Source organism: Malurus melanocephalus, unplaced genomic scaffold (genome assembly GCF_030028575.1).
Source record: "Malurus melanocephalus ecotype Western Australia unplaced genomic scaffold, MMel_1.1 scaffold_3, whole genome shotgun sequence".
Lineage (NCBI taxonomy): Eukaryota > Metazoa > Chordata > Aves > Passeriformes > Maluridae > Malurus > Malurus melanocephalus.
Genome location: NW_026623235.1, coordinates 3998896 through 4019133, shown reverse-complemented (window position 1 = coordinate 4019133; position 20238 = coordinate 3998896). Strand labels below are relative to the sequence as shown.

The window sequence follows — 20238 nt, the reverse complement described above, 5'->3', positions numbered from 1 at the left end:
TGAACACTGTARCACTTCTCTTTTGTGGAGGTTGCAGTGCTCATAACAATACAACCCTTTACATACAATGGGTTAAAGATTTAGAAATCASCTAGAGCAGCACTAAGAAAGGTTATGGGGGCAATGTGGCACTGGTTTACTGAAGTACAGACTGTAGTTTAAAGTGCTGAGGAAATTGTACAGGCAAAAGGAGTTACTGAAGTTGCACTTGAACTCGTATGTCATAGTGCACATATTCCTCTTTTTTCAGAGGAAGTGATGGACCATCCACAAGACGAATACCAGTAGGAAGCTGCATTTATATCTCTTCAAAAATATCAGAAATAAAAGTCCTGCCTTTGGAGGGGAAGAAAAGACACAAACTTAAGAGAAGTGGTTGATCCTAACATACAAAGGGTGGTGGGTTGATATCCCAGATGAGCTTTTTAACTTGCCTGCAAAGTGGAAGCTACTTATTGAACTGCTTCTCCCTGGTGCCTCTGCTTTGCTTGTATGATCCAATAAAAGGAAAACTTAAGGAATAACATGAAAATCCAGAAAACATTAAGGGAAAGCAGAGAGATAGAGGAGAAGCAATGCAACAGTGATAACCTGATGTACAAGTAAAAATTACTTTGGGTGTGAATGGAATAGAGGAAGTGTCAAGATGAAGCAAATGAACCATTTTACTTCACAGGAAATTAGTGGTTGACTGCATTCCTCTTTAATTTCATTTGGCTCAGGATTAGCTGGGTTTTATGAATCCAAAAACAATCTTAAATTTGTCCAGACATTATTGCTGCATTGCTCAGTAGTTGATGCATCTCTTGTAAATCAAGATGCCTGTAATTTGCAAGGTGATCCTGAGAAATACTCGATGGCTTGCATTATATTAGAGAAGCATTGTATAAAGCAGCCTGATTTTTGGGGTGGAAGTGGGAAGCAAGAGGAGATGTGGGGTGAAAGTGGTTTAAAAAGACCCCTTCTTCCATCCCTCCCGTATTCTGATCTGTTCCTTAACCATTTCTCTGCTGCTTCAAGGGGTCCTGGCCATGTCCTGTCTAAGTCTTGGCATTTCCTAGCACAGAAAGTGTTACATTAGAAAGATAAGGATCTTTGGGACCAGGTCTAGAGGAGACCACAGAAGGATGGTCAGAAGGATGGAGTACCACTCCTCTGAAGAAAGGCTGAGAGAGAGGAGTTTTAAACTAAAACGGTAGATTCAAACTGGATATAAGGAAGAAATTTGGTATAATGAAGGTAGTGAGACACTGGAACATGTTATCCAGGGAGGTGGTAGATTCCCATCCCTGGAAACATTCAAGGTCACATTACAGGACTCTGAACAACCTGAAGCAGTGGATGATGTCCCTGCTCATTTCAGAGTGSTTGGACCAGATGACCCCTAAASGTCCTTTCCRACCCAAACTATTCCAYGGTTCTATGATTAGGAACAGTGCAAGGGCAGGCAGTGTTGCATGTATGCACAAACATGCTCCTGATGAGGGGCAAGACAATTCCTGTTCCAGCTGTTTGAAAAGCATGAGGCAGGCAGGAACACACTGGTAACAATGGCAATGACTGCAGAGAAATTTATCATTGGTGCAGTTAGTGGAGAAAGACATGCAAGAGCCCAGGTGAGGACCCAGTCTATCTAAACCTTAACTGAATCAGCATGGGTTTAGGACAAGGGCCTCATAATTTCAGGGATAACCTAAAAGTTACTAAAAAACCTATCAGCTGTTGATGCTTGCTCATAGCTATCTTCACCTTACGCTTCATTGGCTAAAATGAGGAGTCTTAACCCCCAGCTGTGTTTACCCTGTGTTCCAGGAATTGCCAAATCAGAGTTTGATAGCCCCTTCAGAGGAGGAGAACTACACTAGGCCATATATGTTAAGACTTGGGTTTCTGCTTTTTTTGTCAAGACAGAGTATTTCCAACCATGTGGTAATGGAACAGTTGTGGTGCAAATGCAGCTCTGCTGTCACTAACAGGGACGGACAGGCACTGAGATAATAAACCTGGTCTCTCATCAAAGCAGCTGAATATCTCCACAATTGTACTTGCAACTGATTGGCACAATTCTGCTACATATATAATTTAATATACATGGAACTGCCACCCTCAGGCTCTATATTCCTTGAGGGTATGGCCATACTGTATTTAACACAAACATGGTCACAGGCTGATTTTGTGAGGCTGAAGTGTTGCACCACTCAAATGAAATACTTTGTTAGTTGTTCAGACCCAAATGGGAACTCTGAATCATGTAAAATATTCTTCACTACAACTGTGTTTCAGGGCACACTAACTTCATTTACATATTACTATCTCCCATGCTAACTTACTCTGAAAGAAACCTCCTTTCTAATTTGTGCCTCACAAAATATTCATCCTTCTTGGTAGAAAGACACTGCATGACTTTTAAGGTAGCGATTAGGATGAGATACATTAAGAATAACTCAAGGTAGCACCTTTTGTTTTTAGGAGTCTGGAGACCCTTTTTCTTTCCATTGCTTTTAGCTGTTAAAAGCTGGTAGTTTAAGAAAAAACACTGTAGAAAAAAATATTTTGAATCACATAAAGTTTATTTACTTAGTAAAGTTATATTACAATATGTACAGTTGCTATTTACATATATACSTAAGAAATGAAGCACCATATGATACAGTTAGTATTTTAGAGGACTTTACAGATACATTATTTTTGCATCCAAATAGTTATATCTATAGACACACATGTATTAGAACCAAATTCTTATACAACACTGACTTCAGCTGGTTTTGAATTAGACTGCTAGTGAAGTTACCAAAGAGAAATTTAATTGCTGTCAGCTATCAGCCTGCTGTGCTTCAGGGTAAGAGATCTTACCTATGTCATTTCAGGGGTTATGTGCAAAGTTAATCCTCAGTCAGAGGTATTGACAGAATGTATTTTACAAGCCACAACAATGCAACACTTTCATCAGTAAGATTTTTACTCTCATCAAAAAACAGAGTTTCACTAAAAGGAAAAAGAACCCTCTGAAGCGTTCATATGCAATATGGAAAGTGAAGTTAAGAGCCTGGAAGCTTATGCGATACAGTATCATGCATTCCACAAGGAACACATTTAGCCTCAAAGAGCCCAGTCTTGCACCTACTGATATTTGCAGCATGATCCCCTTAACTCAAGGGGAAAGTCTAGCTGGCTTTGAAATCTTTATGCCGCCATCAAGAAAAAAAAAGGCTCTGTCCAAGGTACAAAATTTCCTTCAAGCGGATAAAAGACATTCAGAAGGGRCAAATGTAAAATGAGGTATTTAATAAACTATGGGGATAAAAAAGCACCTAGTTTGAAAGACCATTCTGAAAAACATTTATTTTAGATGTTTCATATATGCCATTGTTACATTCCTCTGATTGTGGGTCAAGTTTTGTATCAACTGCTTATACTTTTTATCCTATCTAATTCACGCTTTTCATATTTTTGCTTCGCTAGATGTGGGATCTAATGGCTGGAAGAAAACAATGTTACTCTGAGGACAGTTGTTATGACAGACACAGGTGTTGATCAACATCATTGGCTTTTTTAGGACTTTGCCCTGGGGGCAGCGGAACTCAACCTGGATGGTTTTGGTGTTGTGTGGGGTGCAGCAGCGCCCGTCGCTGCAGAGGCCGCAGTAACGGGGTCTGTACGTCTGCACACTCGTGCAGTTCTGGTACTCAAAGCGAACAGCTCTCACCGACTTCTTGGTGCGGATACATTTCTTCCCTTTCTAAGAGAAACATGAACAGACAACAGATATATCATTGCACAAGACAGACAGCATTTAACAATTGACGTGCAAAGATGTAGGTTTACTGTGAAAAATTAAATTTGTTGTCTTTATTCATTCAACTGCAAGAAAACTCAGAAACTGCTTCAATAGTAACTTACAGGTAACACCTGCAAGATCTGCCCTTCAGCATCAGTGTGTTACTGGATCAGTGATAAAAGGCAAATAATTAAAGTCCACTCTTGTCATCCCAGACAAACCCGGTCTACATTCATTGAGAAAGTATAGTCTACTGCAAAACTTCTCAGGCTAGTGTAGTTCCATCAGAGAATCAGGAAATCAAATGAGCAAGCTACAGAATTAGATTCTGGGGGAAAAAGAGGAGTAAAATGAACTACAAAGTTATCACCCATTCCTGTGACTCAAGGTAGAACCAGCTTTAGYCATATAACTTTTAGCAAATGATGGACTAAATTGCTCTTGAAAGTCTTTCATGACAGAGACTGCACAACTGCCCCAGACAGCTCTGTGAGTTCACTATTCTTACTGCTTGGAATGTTTTCACTCATGTCTTAGTTTTCACATAGTCTAAACTCACCATTACTTATTATATTCTCCATGGACCCAAAACAAGCTGCAGTATCTGAACACAGTCACAAGAGCATCTCTCTCTTCTCATGCATTCAGATGTTCAGTCCTGTCTGTTTTTCCCTAGATGAACATGTTTTCTAGACCTCCGATCATTTTTGTTAATCTCCCCATCTCCTTCCATGTTTCATCTCCTTTACAAAACTGTATTTAAAACTGTAGACGGTTCAGCAAAGGCCCTAGAAATGCTTAGCAACACTAAGAACATTACACAAATGGACGGGCCTTTTACCTAGCTACATGTTACTCTCCCKATATAAAACACTTGTATAATGTGTAAAAGCAGCTAAAAAGTTGTCTCCCTTAGATACAATATTTCTTTACATCAGAAATGTCAGTAGTGGGTTTGCTTTTGGAAGAAAAGCATCATAAAAATTAGGATAAGGTTTAATTTCCCAAGCAGATATTTCACACATTTCTCTGCCGATGCAGATGCTCCAACAGACTAAAAATATGATCGATCCATTCTGCATTACTGAAGCAACTCTGATGTATATGTACAGGTAGTACAGTTGCATTTGTGGAAGAAGTTAGATTGTGTGAACTGTCAAAATAACCTGAATATGCAATATATGTGGTCTCTTTGGGATGACTTAAATTATTATAGATTTATAGACTAGCTTGGGTTGAAAAGGACCTTTAAAGGTCATCCAGTCCAGCTCCCCTGCAATAAGCAGGGACATCTTCCTCTAGATCAGATTATTCAGAGCAGCGTCCAATCTGACCTTGAATCTTCAAGGAATGGGGCATCCACCACCTCCCTGCACAATCTGTTCCAGTATCTCACCACCCTTATGGTATAAAATTTCTTCCTTATATCTAGTCTGGATCTACCTATTTTAGTTTAAAACCACTACCCCTTGTCCTAAACCAACAGACCCTACTAAAAGTCTGTTCCTATCTTTTTTGTCAGCCCTCTTTGAGTACTGGAAGGTGCTGTAAGGTCTCCCCAAAGCCTCCTCTCCTCCAGAGAGTTGAACAATCCCAACTCTCTCAGCTTTACCTCATAGCGGAGGTACTCCAGTCCTCTGATCACCTTGGTGGCTCTCCTCTGGATTAACTCAAATTAGTCCATGTCTTTCCTGAGGGCCCCAGAGTTGGACACAGTGCTCCAGATGGGGTCTCACCAGAATGGAGCAGAGGGGCAGAATCACCTCCCTTGACCTGGAGGTGGAGTTCAAGCTACTGAGCAAACATGACAAGTCTAATGCTTTACCAAAACCACTCAGCTTGCTGCCCATGTGCTAAAAGGTGTATTCATGTACAGTTGCATCTGGAGCACTGCAGACTGTAATATCACAACCTTGGAACTAGAGCTGGAGAGATTCTGCTGCCTTGCCTCACCCTCTGCAGTGTACCTTATCAGATGACTCTTCATTTTCACAAGGTCTTATYGTGCAAAGCCGTGTCTGCTTCACCATTTCACACTGCTGATTCCTGTTGGTAACGCGGGTCGAAAAACCCATTCCGCAGCTTTTGGAACAAGCACTCCATTCTGTTGTCTGCTCAATACAATTGGCACTTGAATCTGACACATCRATCCCAAGTGTGGCCTCTTGTCTGTAGGCTGGAGACAAAACCCCATAGAAGTTTATTACAAGAAAAACTCACGTGAAACCTCAGTATCTAATAGAACTCTATCATATCTGGGAAGGAACAGATATGTGAGTCAAATCAAAGTTCAAAATCCATGCTTTTGAAGGACTTCGAAATTTTAAAAGCTATCATTTTAGGAATCCTGAATGGCAACTTCCTACATCTAAAAAAAAAAAACAAACCCAAATCAGGAAGGTGTGTGTCTGTGTAATCAGCAAAGCATTTACATTCAGTTCACTCAAGTCCACAGCTGGAAGAATTGCTACCAACTTTTAAACCAGTTTAACTTTAAAAACCTAATAAGATTTTCATTCCTCACTCTTTCTAATGGAAATATATCACAACTCTGTTCTAAAGCTGTGTCATAAAATATTTATATTAGGCATGAATTGAGAGGCAGAATTATCTACACTAATAAACAGGGTGGAACTAAAATCCTTTTACTCCTGAGAGTCATAAAGTCACCCCATCTTGTCAATTATTGACAGACTATAGCCAGAATGATGGTGAGAAGTCGTTTCCAGGAGCTATCACAGGTACTTAAAGCCACAGTCAAGTCCTGCCCTCCTGGCAGTGTTAAGCTGCACTATGCAAATATTGCTAAGGCATAGTTTGGTTCATTGATTAGCACAGAAACAAACAGAAGGAGACAACACAACTGAGSCCTCAGTCTCAGCTCTTGTTTTTAAGCTCCTCTACAATGGCCTTTCTGCCTTTTGAATGGCAAAGATCCAAAAAAGGGGGCCCCCCAAGAGGGATGGCCATTGCTGGAAAGAATGCAGACAGTTTGTCTGTAGGCATTTCATGGATTAGCCTGCYACTGTCAGACAAATCAAGAAAAGAAAAGGTAATAGAAAGGTATCAATCTTTTTGTTTATACCTTATGTGCTTTACAACTGACACTTCATAGCACACTGAAAAGCTATTAGAACTTTTCTTCCTAAATCCTTCCTCACTTGTTTTTCAAATGGATTAGCTGARTTTTGGCAAAACTAACTCCCTAAGATCACAAAGAGCAGTGACTGGAAGAGAATGCATCGCCCTCTACTCACAGTAGAAAGTCATGAAAATCCATGTTGAACTAATAGTATAATTTAAAGGGGATGGAGTAATAATTCAGTAAAAAAATGGGGAAAATATTACGTAGCTTTTTTTAAAGCCTGAGTTCTGCACTTTGGAATGGGTTGGGCTTTCTTACAAATTCATTCACTATAATAATTCATCCACTGTTTAGAACCACTGCCTCTCCAAGTACTCTAATGTTTTTAATGCTGACAATAAACATGAGTGCTCTAGCACAGACAGGTTGAAATTCATTGGCATTTTAGCTACCATGCTGACCACTTGTACAAGCTGCAGAATTCAGGGGGAAAGTCTCTTGTAGACTAAACTGTTATAATCACATTTATGTTGTAACATTTTCTTGCAGAGCGACTAGGAAGACTGCAGCTTTGATTTTTGTGGTTTTTTTTTGTTGTTTTGTTTGTTTGTTTGTGGGCTTTTTTTGTACGTGGGAATATTTAGAGGATTAGGATCTTGTCCCTGTTTTATTTTGGTCACAGAACTAATGTGTACTAGATAAACAGAAATTTAAAAATTTGGAACTAACTTAACTTTTATAATTGCTATGCACATTCATTTTTCTGGATCCCTTTCCTTTTACCTGTTGAGCTCTGCCTTTATTCGTAACTACTGGTATACCTACTAGTCACTCCAGGTGAGAAAAAAGATTGGGAAAAAAACTCGACCGTGCAAGCAAAGTGCCTTAAATCTGGCACCCCTGTGGATATTTCCAGTATGATTATCACCTCCTCCTCACTATCACTATGATAATTAATTTTAGTTTCCTCACCAGCCATAGCAAARCCTCCCAAAATCATTTCATCGTCAGGGTCGCAGACCCACTTCTCACAGCACTCTCCAGGGACTTCGACTTTTCTGGGGAAGGGGCAGTCGGGGCCGGGGAGCAGCAGGTCCAGGTTGCAGCGGGGCAGGCAGCCGATCTGGCCGTCGCGGCAGGTGCACTGGTACTTGCAGCTGGGCTGGAACGTCTCCCCATTGCGATAAATTATCCCATCAAACACGCAGTTGTCTCCCTCCAGCACTAGTGGGGAAAGGGGAGGCATTTCGCTGAGACAGTGGGCACTCGGACACTCCCCGGCCCTCCCACCCCTCGGCGGCCGCACTCCCGCAGCATCAGSGGCAGCCCCGGTCCCCTCTGGCGCTGGCGATGCTGAGGATCGGCCGCTCCGCCGGAGGGCAGGCGGGACAAGCGCGGGGCAGCGGCACYCGCAGCGGGCCCGGCCCGGGAGATGTCCCCGCCGTCCCCCGAGGGCCGAAGCAGATGCGGACCACCTACCCATGCAGATGCCGGCGGCCGCGCCGTCCTCGGGGYCGCGGTCGCAGTAGAGGCCGCCGCTCTCGTCGCAGGGCAGCAGCGCGGAGCAGCGCTCGCCGCGCTGCCGGGCGCACACCAGGCAGCAGGAGCAGCCGTCCAGCACGGCGGGCACGCCCGGGGCGCAGCGCGGCGGCTCGGCCGGGCAGCGCCCGTCGCACGAACGGGGACACGCCGGCTCCCGGCCGCTCACCTGCGGGGACACAGCGGCCCCGGGGGCCGGCTCACGGGGCCGGACCGGCCTCCGGCTCCCCCCGGCCGCCGGCCCCGCCGGGCGCCCCGCACTGGCCTCGCACGGCCGGAGGAGGAGCAACAGCAGCACTAAGGCGGGCAGGTGCTGCCCGCCGCCCATCGCCATGGTCTTCGCCACCGCCTGCCCGCCGCCCGCTCGGCTGTGCCGGCAGAGCCATTGCAGCCGCTTTTATAGAGGCGGTCGGGGTCCCCCCTCCGCCACCACCCCCTCACGGCGGGCAGCGGGGGCCGGGGCGGGGAGCTGGAGCGGGGGAGCCGGGGCCGGGCCGGGCGCTCCCCTCACCCGCTCCCCCGCTCCCCCCTGCACCTGCCCCGGCGGCGCCGAGCCGCTGCTCTGCCCTGCCCTGCCCGGCGCCGGGCGCGACTCCTCTGCCCGGGGGCGGCACATGCAGCGGGGACCGGAGCCCCGAGGGCCCCGCGGGCCTGGCCCAGTGCTTGAAGGAGAGAAGCGACCCCCGAGGGGGCTGCAGCCCTTACGGCTCCTGTCTCGCCCCGTGTGCCCGCGGTGTCCATCCCCACACGGGCCGTGCTGAGGCCTCACGCCGTAGGGAGGGCGCGCTGCTGGCCCGCGGCTCTGGGCGGCTCCTCCGCGCTCCCTGGCACCGCTGGGCAATGCTTGGCGCTGGAGACCCGCTGCCCCAAAGCCAAACACCTCTCGGGGCTACACTGCTTCTGGCCCTGGCGTTCAAGCGTTTTGGGTTTGGTAGGCAATGAACTCTCCAGTTTCAAGTGACAGGCACTGTTCTTTATAGAGCGGTACAGGTGTATCAGCTGATGGGAAACCCAAGTTGCATAGGGAGTTGCATAGGGAGTCCTCCCTGCTCTGTGCAGCAGTGTGTTGGAGCGGTCACAGACTATTCAGAGCCTGCATGGTGTGTGCAACCGCAGGGGATACAGAGACAGCGRGCCAGGCCTCAGGAATGCTTTGTAGAAGTAACTCTAGTAGTCTGTGCTGTTATTTTAGCATGTGCAGGACAGATTTAGGCCAAGTGTAAGGGAGACTAAATCGGTTGATGGGTTTTGCYCATAAGGAATTGCCCTCTGCCTGAGGCAGGCCTCCTTGGGTCGTGCTGGGATACAGATATTCTCTATTTTCAGCTATCTGAAGCAGATAATRCACACTGGATTCTGTTATGGCTTGTTAAAGAGAAAATATTTGAAAAATAAACAAAACTTGTCGACAGACTAGTGAAAACAAGGTGTGTTTTAAGTTTAAGACATGACATAAGTGGTACTCATGAATTTACAAGGCTATTATAGCTCTATGCCAAAGCAAAAGTCAACACAAAACCCAGAAATGGCAAGATAGAAGTTCTGGTTTTGATGAAAGTGACCATTCCTTTCTTGATGCTGAGTGACAAGAGCAGGATTTCTGGAAAAGCCTGTCATTCTGGGGAAAGCAGACTTCACTGGTGCAGGAACAGGCAATCTCTGGACATGTAGCAGCCCTTCATTTTCTCAATCACAAACAGCATGACCAGCCAAGGGGAACACTGGGTTGTTCAAACATGATTAGCAGCTTGGGCATGGGTTTGAGGTTATTTAAGTCATCCACTGCCTGACAGGTCATTTTGCCTTCCTTATCTCCTTTTTTTCCTGCCTTGTTTCTTCATCCCAGGCACTCAGTGCAGCCACTTTTTACAGCACTTTTCTTGTGAACAGAATAATCAATGCTCTTGGCCAGCCATGAAKATTTGCTAAAAAGAAGCAAGGCTGTTCCTGTAGTTTTCCCAGAAGCAAGGCTGTAAGGCAGAGGGCACATACAAGGCTTGTTTTTGCCCATCCTGCTTTATGTGAATCTGGTGAGGTTTTCAGTGCCAATAATCATTCACAGTCACTGAAAGTTTCCTTACCTTTCAATGAGGTTACTTCACACCACTCKTAAATATCTTCTGGTGTCTAAAAAAGGTTTCACCATATAAAACTGCAGAAAAAAAAAATCAAAGAAATGAGAAATAAAATTGCCAACATRCTTAATTTTGGAAAAGCCCCTATTTTATATGCATTTAATAGAGTTATTAAAGCTATATTTGTTTATGAAATCCTATTTATGAAAATGAGATTATAATATACTTTGGTATAGTAGGACCAAATATCCTTTCCCTGACACTTCAGCTCCTCCATGCAGAATTTGGAGTCCATTGAACTACCAGTTCTTGGATTTTTCTAACTGTGAATCTTTTTGTTTGTACTTGTTTTACCACTTTTTAAATTGCGCCATACAGTCCTTATCATATCAAAGTAGCCTTTGTTACTTCTCATAAAGTAAAATAATGATCAGTGGAGGGGTTTCATGCTGGCTCAGCTGGCAATGAATAGCATTTATTCATGATATAAAATTAGCAAGTACAAATAAATATTTTAGTTTCTCTGTGTTTGYTTTTTTAAAAGAACTGTACTTAAGTGAGTTAATATTTGCGTTGCCACCTTGGCTGTAGCTGTTGCAAGGAGTAATCCCTCCTAAGATGTAAAGAAATTAACCTCTGTTCTGCGCTCTGCAGGGAAACACAGTTGGAGARTAATGTTGAGAGGTGTAAGTTCAGGAACAGAGCCCAGCAGCAGAATCCCAGGATTAAGGATATACTTAAAGGTTTTTCTGCACCACTAAAATGCTGAAGAAAGCTGTTTCTAAAAGCTTGGAAACAGAGATTACAAATAAAACTGCCTCAACTATTAGAGTGTTTCTGGTTGTAGATTCTTTACCTATGCAGAGGTGTCAGAGTATATATCGAACATTACAAAAATTCAAGCATTCATGGTAATATCCCTCTCTTTAAAGCTAGCTGCCTGTGAAAGTCACTGCTTCACAATGTGTAGCCCCACAAAATTATCTTCCATTCTTCATGKATGACAAGTGATGCTATTTTTAAAGAGCAAAATTGTCATAAACACGATATCCTTCCCTTCTCTTTTGTCTTACAGTACTTTACTGACACAAATATAAAGTGTATGATTCAGCACTTGTTCTGCACCGTCTCATAAACAATGCCCTCTCTGAGTAGTTCACCTAGTAAATGGCAATATTTTTCTAGAAAATATTGCAGGTTTTGATTTTTAGCCATCCCTTCTCAGCCTAGGTGACAGCTCCAAAATCCTAACATCTTTTGTTATTATTAATATTGTGCATGAGCTACACGGAGAATTGCGCTGGTTACAGAGAAAAGGAGTCGAGTTTTGTCATTGTGTGGTGTGACCAAATTGTTTATTCCACACCACCCCCGTCACTTCTGGGGGTGTGGTTTTGTCAGGAAAGGCCAGGGAGAAGAAGAGGGAGTGCTCCGTCTGTCCTGCGTCCTCCAGCGGGAAGGTGTCGGGATCAGCCCCTGTGGACCTTGCCCYTGTCCCTCCATCACTGGTCCTTTTTCTGATCCTTTTTCTGGTCCTTTTTCTGCTCCTCTGAGCTGCGGCTCCAGGACCCAGTGCTGAAGGACAGCAGCGATGAGCCCGAGACACGGCTCTGTGAAAAGCAGAGACCGGCGATTGGTACTCCTGTTGTGTGAACAGGGACACCAAGTTATCGCTGGCCACTGGGGTTACATATGGGCGGGTCCATTCTTGCTGAATAATCCAGGCCACTGAGTTCTCTCCACAGTGCATGTASTGAACCCAGCGTCTTCCCTCTTCAAAAGACATTCTGCATCAGCTGAGAGATGGATATTCCAGGAAAGCAACTGGTTTATTCAATGATTAACTCTGTAACTCTACCGTTATTTTAAGTAGGATTTATGTTGTAATTATTTTTAATGTCATTATCAGAATTAATCCCACAGACTTTCATTCTTTTGCAATGAGATTAAAAAAGAATTATCCTTTTGCTGATAGAAGAATTCTACAGCTTTTTATTTTCTACAGTACTTTGTGTGGTGTTCTGCAATTCCACTGAACTTATGCTGTGTTACTGTCAGTTTAGCAATACCTAAGAGTTGTGCAAATGACAGTGATTTGGATTTTACTTTTATGAAATATGCTTCCCGTGTTGTCTGTAAAAGAAAGAACGCTTTAGCAAATAAGAAATTTGGAAAAACATTGTTGAAAGTAAAGTACTCTAAAGCATTWTTTTTTTAATATTTTGCATAGAATTGAAGAAAACTTTGGAATGAAATAGCATTGCATTTAAAATAAAAAATTTTGAAAGTGAGGATTTATGTGGGGATGGGGAGTTGCATCACTATCTAKGAGTCAGACAATTCTATGTGCTCAAAAGAAATTCACAAGTTCCAGTTTATTTTAATCTGCATGTTCCACCAAAAAAGTTTCTTTCCTCCACATCTGTTTTAGCTATAAAGCCTTCTGGTAACACTTATAGCGCATTCAGCAGGTGAAGTTATTACATATGTCTTTGTTATGACTTTATTATTTTGGGGAAGATAAGAAGAAAAGTAGATTTTTAAAGAAAGCTGTTATTATTTGCTCATTTTTAATTGATTCTTATGTCAAAATGTCATGGTGCATGGCAAGAGATTTTTTGCCATTTTAGTCAGAAAATGGCAGATGGAAGTGTTTGCTGTGATTTTGTTCAGGCTGAGACTTTAGAACAAAGACGGGAAGCAGACACATGATGTCCATCCTGTTAGACACAGTACAAATAGTAGGGGAGGAATGGGTCAAGTGCACAATGCTCAGAGCTAGCGTTCTTTAGAGCAGATAACTCTGTACACACTAATTAGCTTTTGGTTTTTATACCCCAGGAAATCTCTGTACCCTTATGGCCATAAACCATTATTATTTAGTAAGGGTGGGATAACTGAACATAAGTTCAAAGCCAACTTATGTGGCTTGAAGCCATAYAAGAGCTATGCTACAGCTCTCCAAAATGATGTTTTTCTACAAGGAACYTGAGGGTAGGTGTTGCTGTGGTATGAATGCTTGCTTCTGTTCAGGATGGAAATAGGTGTTTATATTCAGGAACATTAACTCACTTTCCCTAGTGACAATTTCTGCTCTGTTGGGAAGCAAAGGGATGACACTTGTGCCAGAGAAAGGTCACGAATATTTGCTCTTAAAATAAATAAGATAGTCTTTACTTGTTTGCTTAATTTGATTTTAATTTTTTTTTAAGTCTCAATTTATAATTATGCTTTTTATCTAAAATTACAAGATTAACATTACTGAGAATCYTAAACGGGCCCATTTTGCTGCATGAGATCATAATGGATAAACAGAATGGAGGAAGTTTTCATTTCTTTATTCACTGAGTGAAACTAACTTGGTGCAGAGAGTCAATAAGGTCCTTGAGGAATGTGTCACCTAATTTCTCTTTCAAGAGCTTCAGTGAGAGACCCATGTTAACCATGTGGGGTTTCCTGGATGAAACAACTGTTAAATAGTTGCCTCACAGATTGCTTTTGAGAATAAGACCTTTCTGAGTGARCACAGGCAGGAAGAAAATACTGACAAACTGAAGAACTTATGGTATTAAAATGGGTGTTCTGCAATCAGAAAGTTCAGCTGAGTGGGATTTCCATATCTTTTTTCCTTCACTAAAGAACARTAATTTTTCAGAGCATGTGTGACAGAAAGGGGTATGGCTAATGAGGTCCTAATTCAGCTAACTGAGAGTTCCAAACATTTCCAAGTAAGTTTTATTACCAAATTTAGGGCTGTTCTCTGTGCCTGTTTCCCATATCCTCATTGGTCTTTGCCAAGTGCTGAATAATCTGGCCATAAGTACCAAGAACATACTTTATAGTTTTCATTTCATTTTCCAATATGTTTTTGTCTTTTTTTTTTTGTTGTAACTGAATAAGAAAGAACTTGTCCTGGGAATGAGCAGCTCCAGAGGCTTTTGAATCATGAGAGCTCTGAATTAGAAACTGTAAACTTCTGAGAATGTGAGGTGAGGAAAACAAATGAAGTACAAATAAACAGGATCCTGTTAGATTGAGCAGGTTTCATTGTCTCTGTTGTTCTTTGCACTGCAGGTATGAAGGCAGTCTCAGAAGTAAATCCTATGAGTTAAGTTTTTAAGGTTAAAACTAGTTTTTGCTCATCAAGCAAATGAATAGCCAGAAAAGACTGAGAAGTGTAGCAGCAATACCTTCCTGACAGAGGCAGCTGCACACTGCAAGGGATCTCAAGAGTGCCTGAGCTATCCTGTCTCAGACTGAGAAGGGCAGGGACACTGAGTAGACACAAAGGGGACTGCATCAGGGACATGCCTGGCAAAGGTGTTTCTTCTTCTGCCTGGAATAATTTTGAAGACCACGCATTTCAGTTCAGCTGTATATGAGTTTGAGGATCTCTCATTTTTCTCTGYCATTAACACATCTGCATTTTCTCCATCATCTGTTCTGAGTTCCTGCATTGCTGTGAGTAACTCATGTTGGGCCGGCAAGGTGGATGCCCGTCCAGGGAACTCTTCCCATCCATAGTTCCTGGACCAGTTGTCTGACCTTCCCAAAATCTCCTTGATGTTTCTGAAAGTTAGAGTTTAAGAATACTCTTAGGGAAATAGTGCAGTTTTGGCCTTCAAATAGCCAAGCCTTTATTGCTGGCACTCCAAAGAGTTTTTTTCTCCTTTCAGACAGCCATGTGATACCAGCACAGCACACATCTAACTGCACACAGTCTTGCCAAAGGAAACACTGCATTGGGCTTCACCCAGAGGAAGCACAGAGTCTGAGCACTTTATCAGCCATCCAGCAAAGAAATCGAAGACATGAGAGATGGAAGGAATGATTGGTCATTTAATCTCTTTTTCTGTTTTTGCTGGTCTGGTTGCCAAGGAGATACTGTATTAAAAGGAGTGGTCCACATATTAGCTTCATTTCGTCGTAAAAACAGCATTTAAAAATAAAGTTTAAAAATACTTGTGAACTGAAAATATTATTGTGTCGTTGTTTAGCCAAGCTCAAACAATTTAATACTTTCAATATTTATTGTAAATTATCTGTTCAGGCTTTTTTCTGAGTTTCTCTCAGAAAATTCAATCCAAATTTTCCTACAGATATCCCTATAGGAGAAGTCTATTTAGATAAGCATTACGTTTTTTTCTAAATCAGATTCGGGGGCTTGTTCATGAAGAGTGCTTTAAMACAGTTCATGCCCTCTTCCATGTTCCTTTTTTGGTCCTTCTAAAAGGCTTCCAGGGCAGACTCCCTCTGTTTTCTCTTTTGTGGAGATGGAAGATGGATATTAATGCTACTTTTACCCCCTCATACTCCTTCCGTGATAAGATATGATGTATGTACTTGTAAGTTGAAAATAAACAGTGCAAATATTCACTGAAGCATGGCCCTCGTTTGCCCTGTGCAAGTTACCAGGAATTGACAGGTTTAGAAATCCATGGGTGTAATTTGAGATTAATTTTTAGTCTTTTTTCAAAGAAGAGATTTAGGAGGGATGCAGGATGTCCTGGAGTAAAAGTGGTYCTGTTCCACTGGAAAGTGAAACTCCATTCATGGCTCAACCTGACAGTAAGTACCATGCACCACTGCAGCTTGTTCAGCTGCAGAGCAAATGCAACAATGATGGTGTTGCTACCAGGAACAAAAATCAACCAGCTGGTTGTTTTATTAGTGGTGTGACAAGAAGCTCCAGGGCAGTGTTCCTAACCTCAAAYTGCTGCTTCTGCCAGAGCTGGAGAGAGCACTGGAGGGAATTCACCAAGGTGAAAGGCCTGGAGATGTGGTAGCCATCTGATCTGGTGCTAATACTGGGTCTGTGAAATCTACCTACTTCTTCCAGCCTTGAAAAAACTGATATCCTAACAGACTAACCATCTAGTATGGAACACTATAACCTCAAATTTTTTGCATAAAAACATTCAGTAAGATACAACATTTCTGAAATCAAGCATAATCTAATTTATTTAAAGAGTTTTTTAGCACAAAGTTAAATTAAATCAAATACTAAGCAAATATGAATGKTAAATTTTCTAGATTTACTGCATATAGAAGTAAATTTTGTAATGTGCTGGAAGTGTTATCACCCATTATCTTCTGTGAGTCCACACAGCTGAGGAAGTAGATTGAAAAGCATTCTGATAATGTAGCAAAWTACTTAATTCCTGACTTTCACATTACCTCAGCTTCTGGAGCACCCTTCAGTAGTATTCATATACAGCTGTACTCAGGGCATTTGCAGTATAATTGTCTCCTTCTGCCACATTGTAGAGATCTCTTGGCTAGTCCTGCAAAATACAAAAATCTAAAACTTCCGTGGTGATGGGCAAACAATGCTTCAAAAACTGCAGAACAGGGGTTTCACTGTGAATTTCAGTGTCTGGCTGTTTAGTGCCTAGTTTATCATGAAATCTAAATTGAAAGCCAAAAAAAAAAAGGAGGAAAATCCAAATAAATATTGGCAAGACAGTAGTTTGATGACTTTGTACATCTCTAACAGGCAAGATTAGGTGGCAGTTTTGTTGGAAGAAATGAGGAATTCTGAAGTGTAGATGGGGTCACAAGATCTAACGGTGTAAAATCATACCCTATATATCAAATCAGATCGTCAGGGACTGCATTCTTTACCACTGCACTGCTGCAATGAAATAGTAATCCATTACTCGATCCGTAGGGATGTAGCCAATCCACCTGAATGCAGATTTCCTTTAGAGGAGTGTGGCACTTCAGATCCATGAATGGATGATTCTCTGTGSAGCAAGTGCAGCWGCTGCTGCTGGGTGCTCCTGTAGTGCAGCACCAGCACCCTGTGAAGGCGGCTGGCCYCGAGTTAGGGGAGCTCTGCCTGGTGAGGAAGACTCAAACATTTGGCCAACAAAAAGCTATTCAGTTGTTTGTTTACTGAAAGGGAAAGCACAGTCTTTCAGGCTGCTTTCCCTTTGTTTGACAATGAGAGAAAAAAAAAAAAAGGGGGGGATAGTAAAGCAAAGCAGASCTGTGCTTTGACCTGTTTCTTTTCATCTGATTTCTCTGCTCGAGTCTCTGCAGTGGCTCATGCAGGTGTTCACAAGACTGGCCACAGCTTGTTGGTGTGTCCTGCCTACTGACACCCATTCATCTTTCAGTACCAGTGCCAGGCAATTGGAAATGGCTGCAAAGTTCTTTTAGTTCATAAAAATTTCCAGAAATATTTCCTTCAGTATAGTTTTTCAGTTGAAATGTGGTGCAGACAGMAGGCTAGGTATGTGAAATCCATGGCTACAGGAGTATGTTCTAAAGTCTCCAGGCCACAAGTTTGTTCTTGTTGCCAAGAAAAGAGGAAAAATTTATGAACTGGAAAAAGAAATGAAAGGAAGTCAGGAACAAACCAGAAAAAAAAGAAAAGAAAAGCTTCAGAAATACAAGTAGAAAAAGAGACATGTATTATATTGATAATGCAACTTTTAAATCAATTGCTAWGAAATTCAAACCTTATGTCCAAAAACAGTAATGATGAAACTGGAGGTTAATGCAGGGATCTTAATAARTTCAAGAAAGCTGACTTTAAACCTCAGTTCTTGGCAGAAGTAATTCAGTGATATGGTATATATTATAATTATTAACTAATAATTATATTTTTTGTAATAGATAATATTGTAGATTCCTGGAATACTATCTGGTATGCACAATACAGATATAGAAAAAGACACAAACCCTGATCCTGACAGCTTTGACCTAAATAAAATTAAGAAGCCTATTTTATCATATTAGTGGAAGCTGGAACCAGATGTTGACTATGTTAAATACTTTTGGCAAAGCATTCTTAGATTGTTCCATTCATAACTCTTTCACAGTATAAGATTAAAAAATGTGTTTAGTTCATCTCCAAATATTGTTCATCCAAACATTGTCTCAGCAATATCACCTCCTTTTAAACAAATGTGAGTTCTTTATTGAGTAGATGACCTATTTTCCTCTTTTTGACAAAATATGTCCTCTTCCCTGCATAACATGTTTTCCTGCTTTTCTACTCTGATTCAGTTTTTATGAATTAAAATGTTTTCATTTGAGTAATTTAATTACATCTCCTGTTGCATAATTCAGAACATTTAATATGTATGTAAGAGTGACAATTTTAAATAAAAAGTCCAATTAAACCTTTAAAACCTTTCTAGTGAATAGGAGAAACTGATAGCATTATCAGAAAATTCTTTTTCTCTGAAACATCAAAATTAGTCAAAAATGGCCAATGAAACTAAAACTGCAGAGATAGTGCTACTTCCAGTAAATAAGTGGAAAGGTGCTAGGTTGTATAAAAATTAGTAGCCTAGATTATGTAAACATTACATTTAAAAATTAACAAGCAAATTACTAAATAAAATATCTYCTTTAGTAAATAAGGATTCTATTAGCAATTAAACATGTAACTTGTAAAAAGGCTTAATGGAGCAGCAATTTGTCAGAAAAACTGTAATCATTTTTATGCTCTTAATGTTTAAGAGAAAAATATAGGCATTAACTTTTTTATGCAGGAGTAGCAGATGTAATTCAAAAGTAAGTTTTGGTGGTGTTTGATGATCTATCTTAGTTGATAATAATAATGATATGGAAATACATTACAATAGACACATCTCTCATTCATCACCCATGGAACAAGTAATGATATCACAGCCACTGTTATAAGAAATGGTGTGGTGACCAGCAGTGGCAGAACAGGGCTCAAAGGAGTGGGAGGCAGCTGGCACAGGGAAGTACATAGGCTGAGCAGCAGTGAAAATTCTCTGCTCCTCTGATACAGTGATTTTTCAGAAACATTCAAATTATGATTTATCTTAAGGAAGGTGGAAAAGCTCATCTCATGGGTTCTCTGTGCACTGTTTTTATTAAAATCTTTGGAAACAAGGTATGAAAATATTTATGAACACGTTAAATGCGAATGGAGAAATGTATCATCAAGCAATAAGGATTCTGTCTTGCAGAAAGAATGAAAATCAGCTTTCCAGAGAGGTTAAAAACCAGTGGCTTGCTTAATCTGTTTCACACTTCAGCTCAACTTTCAGCCACGGACATGAGGAAGAAGGTACATGAGTGTTCAGCTGTGTATTTTCATAGTGAGTAAGCTCATCCAGATGCTTCTGTGCTGTGGTCTGGGTGAAAAGTTGACAAAGTTCACAAAGCTTCAAAGATCCACAGCTTAACTGAACAACCCACGAGCAGAAGTGTTAATCTGCTATAGCACCTCTTCATCAATTTAGGCAGATTTTTCTTACTGTCAGATTTTGCCAGTTACAGTCCTTCTTGGGTCATCTTGGTCTTTAGTACCTGGTAAGGAAKCTTTGAATATGTCAAAGAAACAATTAGAGGAGACAAGACAAGGAAGAAAGCAGTGCAGGCAAAGCCTGAAATACCTGTCCAGATTTCAACAGTTCACTACACTGGAAAGACAGCTTTTGTTTAGTAAATACACCATGTTCCATCACTGGAACAAGAAAAATTTGCACTTGGAGACARAGAGAAGACACTGGAGAATATACATTTTTAGTCCTAGTACATGCATTCAATATAATATAAGGTTTGTATGTAAGGTTCATTTAAACTATTGAAAAAAGCTCCCACTACACTCAGATAGGTGTCATAATTCTACTTCAAAATGTACTCCTATCTCTTGTACTTTAGGTAGTTTTTCTGCTTTTAAATGTCAAATCAAAGAAACACATTTTATTTTGCTTAGCTTTGCTATAATAAAATGAAAGATGAGGCCTGGASTAGTAAATCTGGGCTGGGTT

General features: G+C 41.4%; 1 protein-coding gene across 1 annotated transcript; it reads right to left on the bottom strand.

Moving 5' to 3' along the window:
* Positions 1 to 2572: 2572 nt before the first annotated feature.
* Positions 2573 to 8879, bottom strand: CCN3 (cellular communication network factor 3). The gene is made up of 4 exons (XM_057367923.1): positions 8343 to 8879; positions 7836 to 8087; positions 5746 to 5954; positions 2573 to 3739 (listed from the first exon to the last, which is right to left on the bottom strand). Exons 1-4 carry the CDS (start codon positions 8734 to 8736, stop codon positions 3443 to 3445), a joined length of 1152 nt encoding a protein of 383 aa, XP_057223906.1. The 5' UTR covers positions 8737 to 8879; the 3' UTR covers positions 2573 to 3442.
* Between the last annotated feature and the right edge of the window lie 11359 nt (positions 8880 to 20238).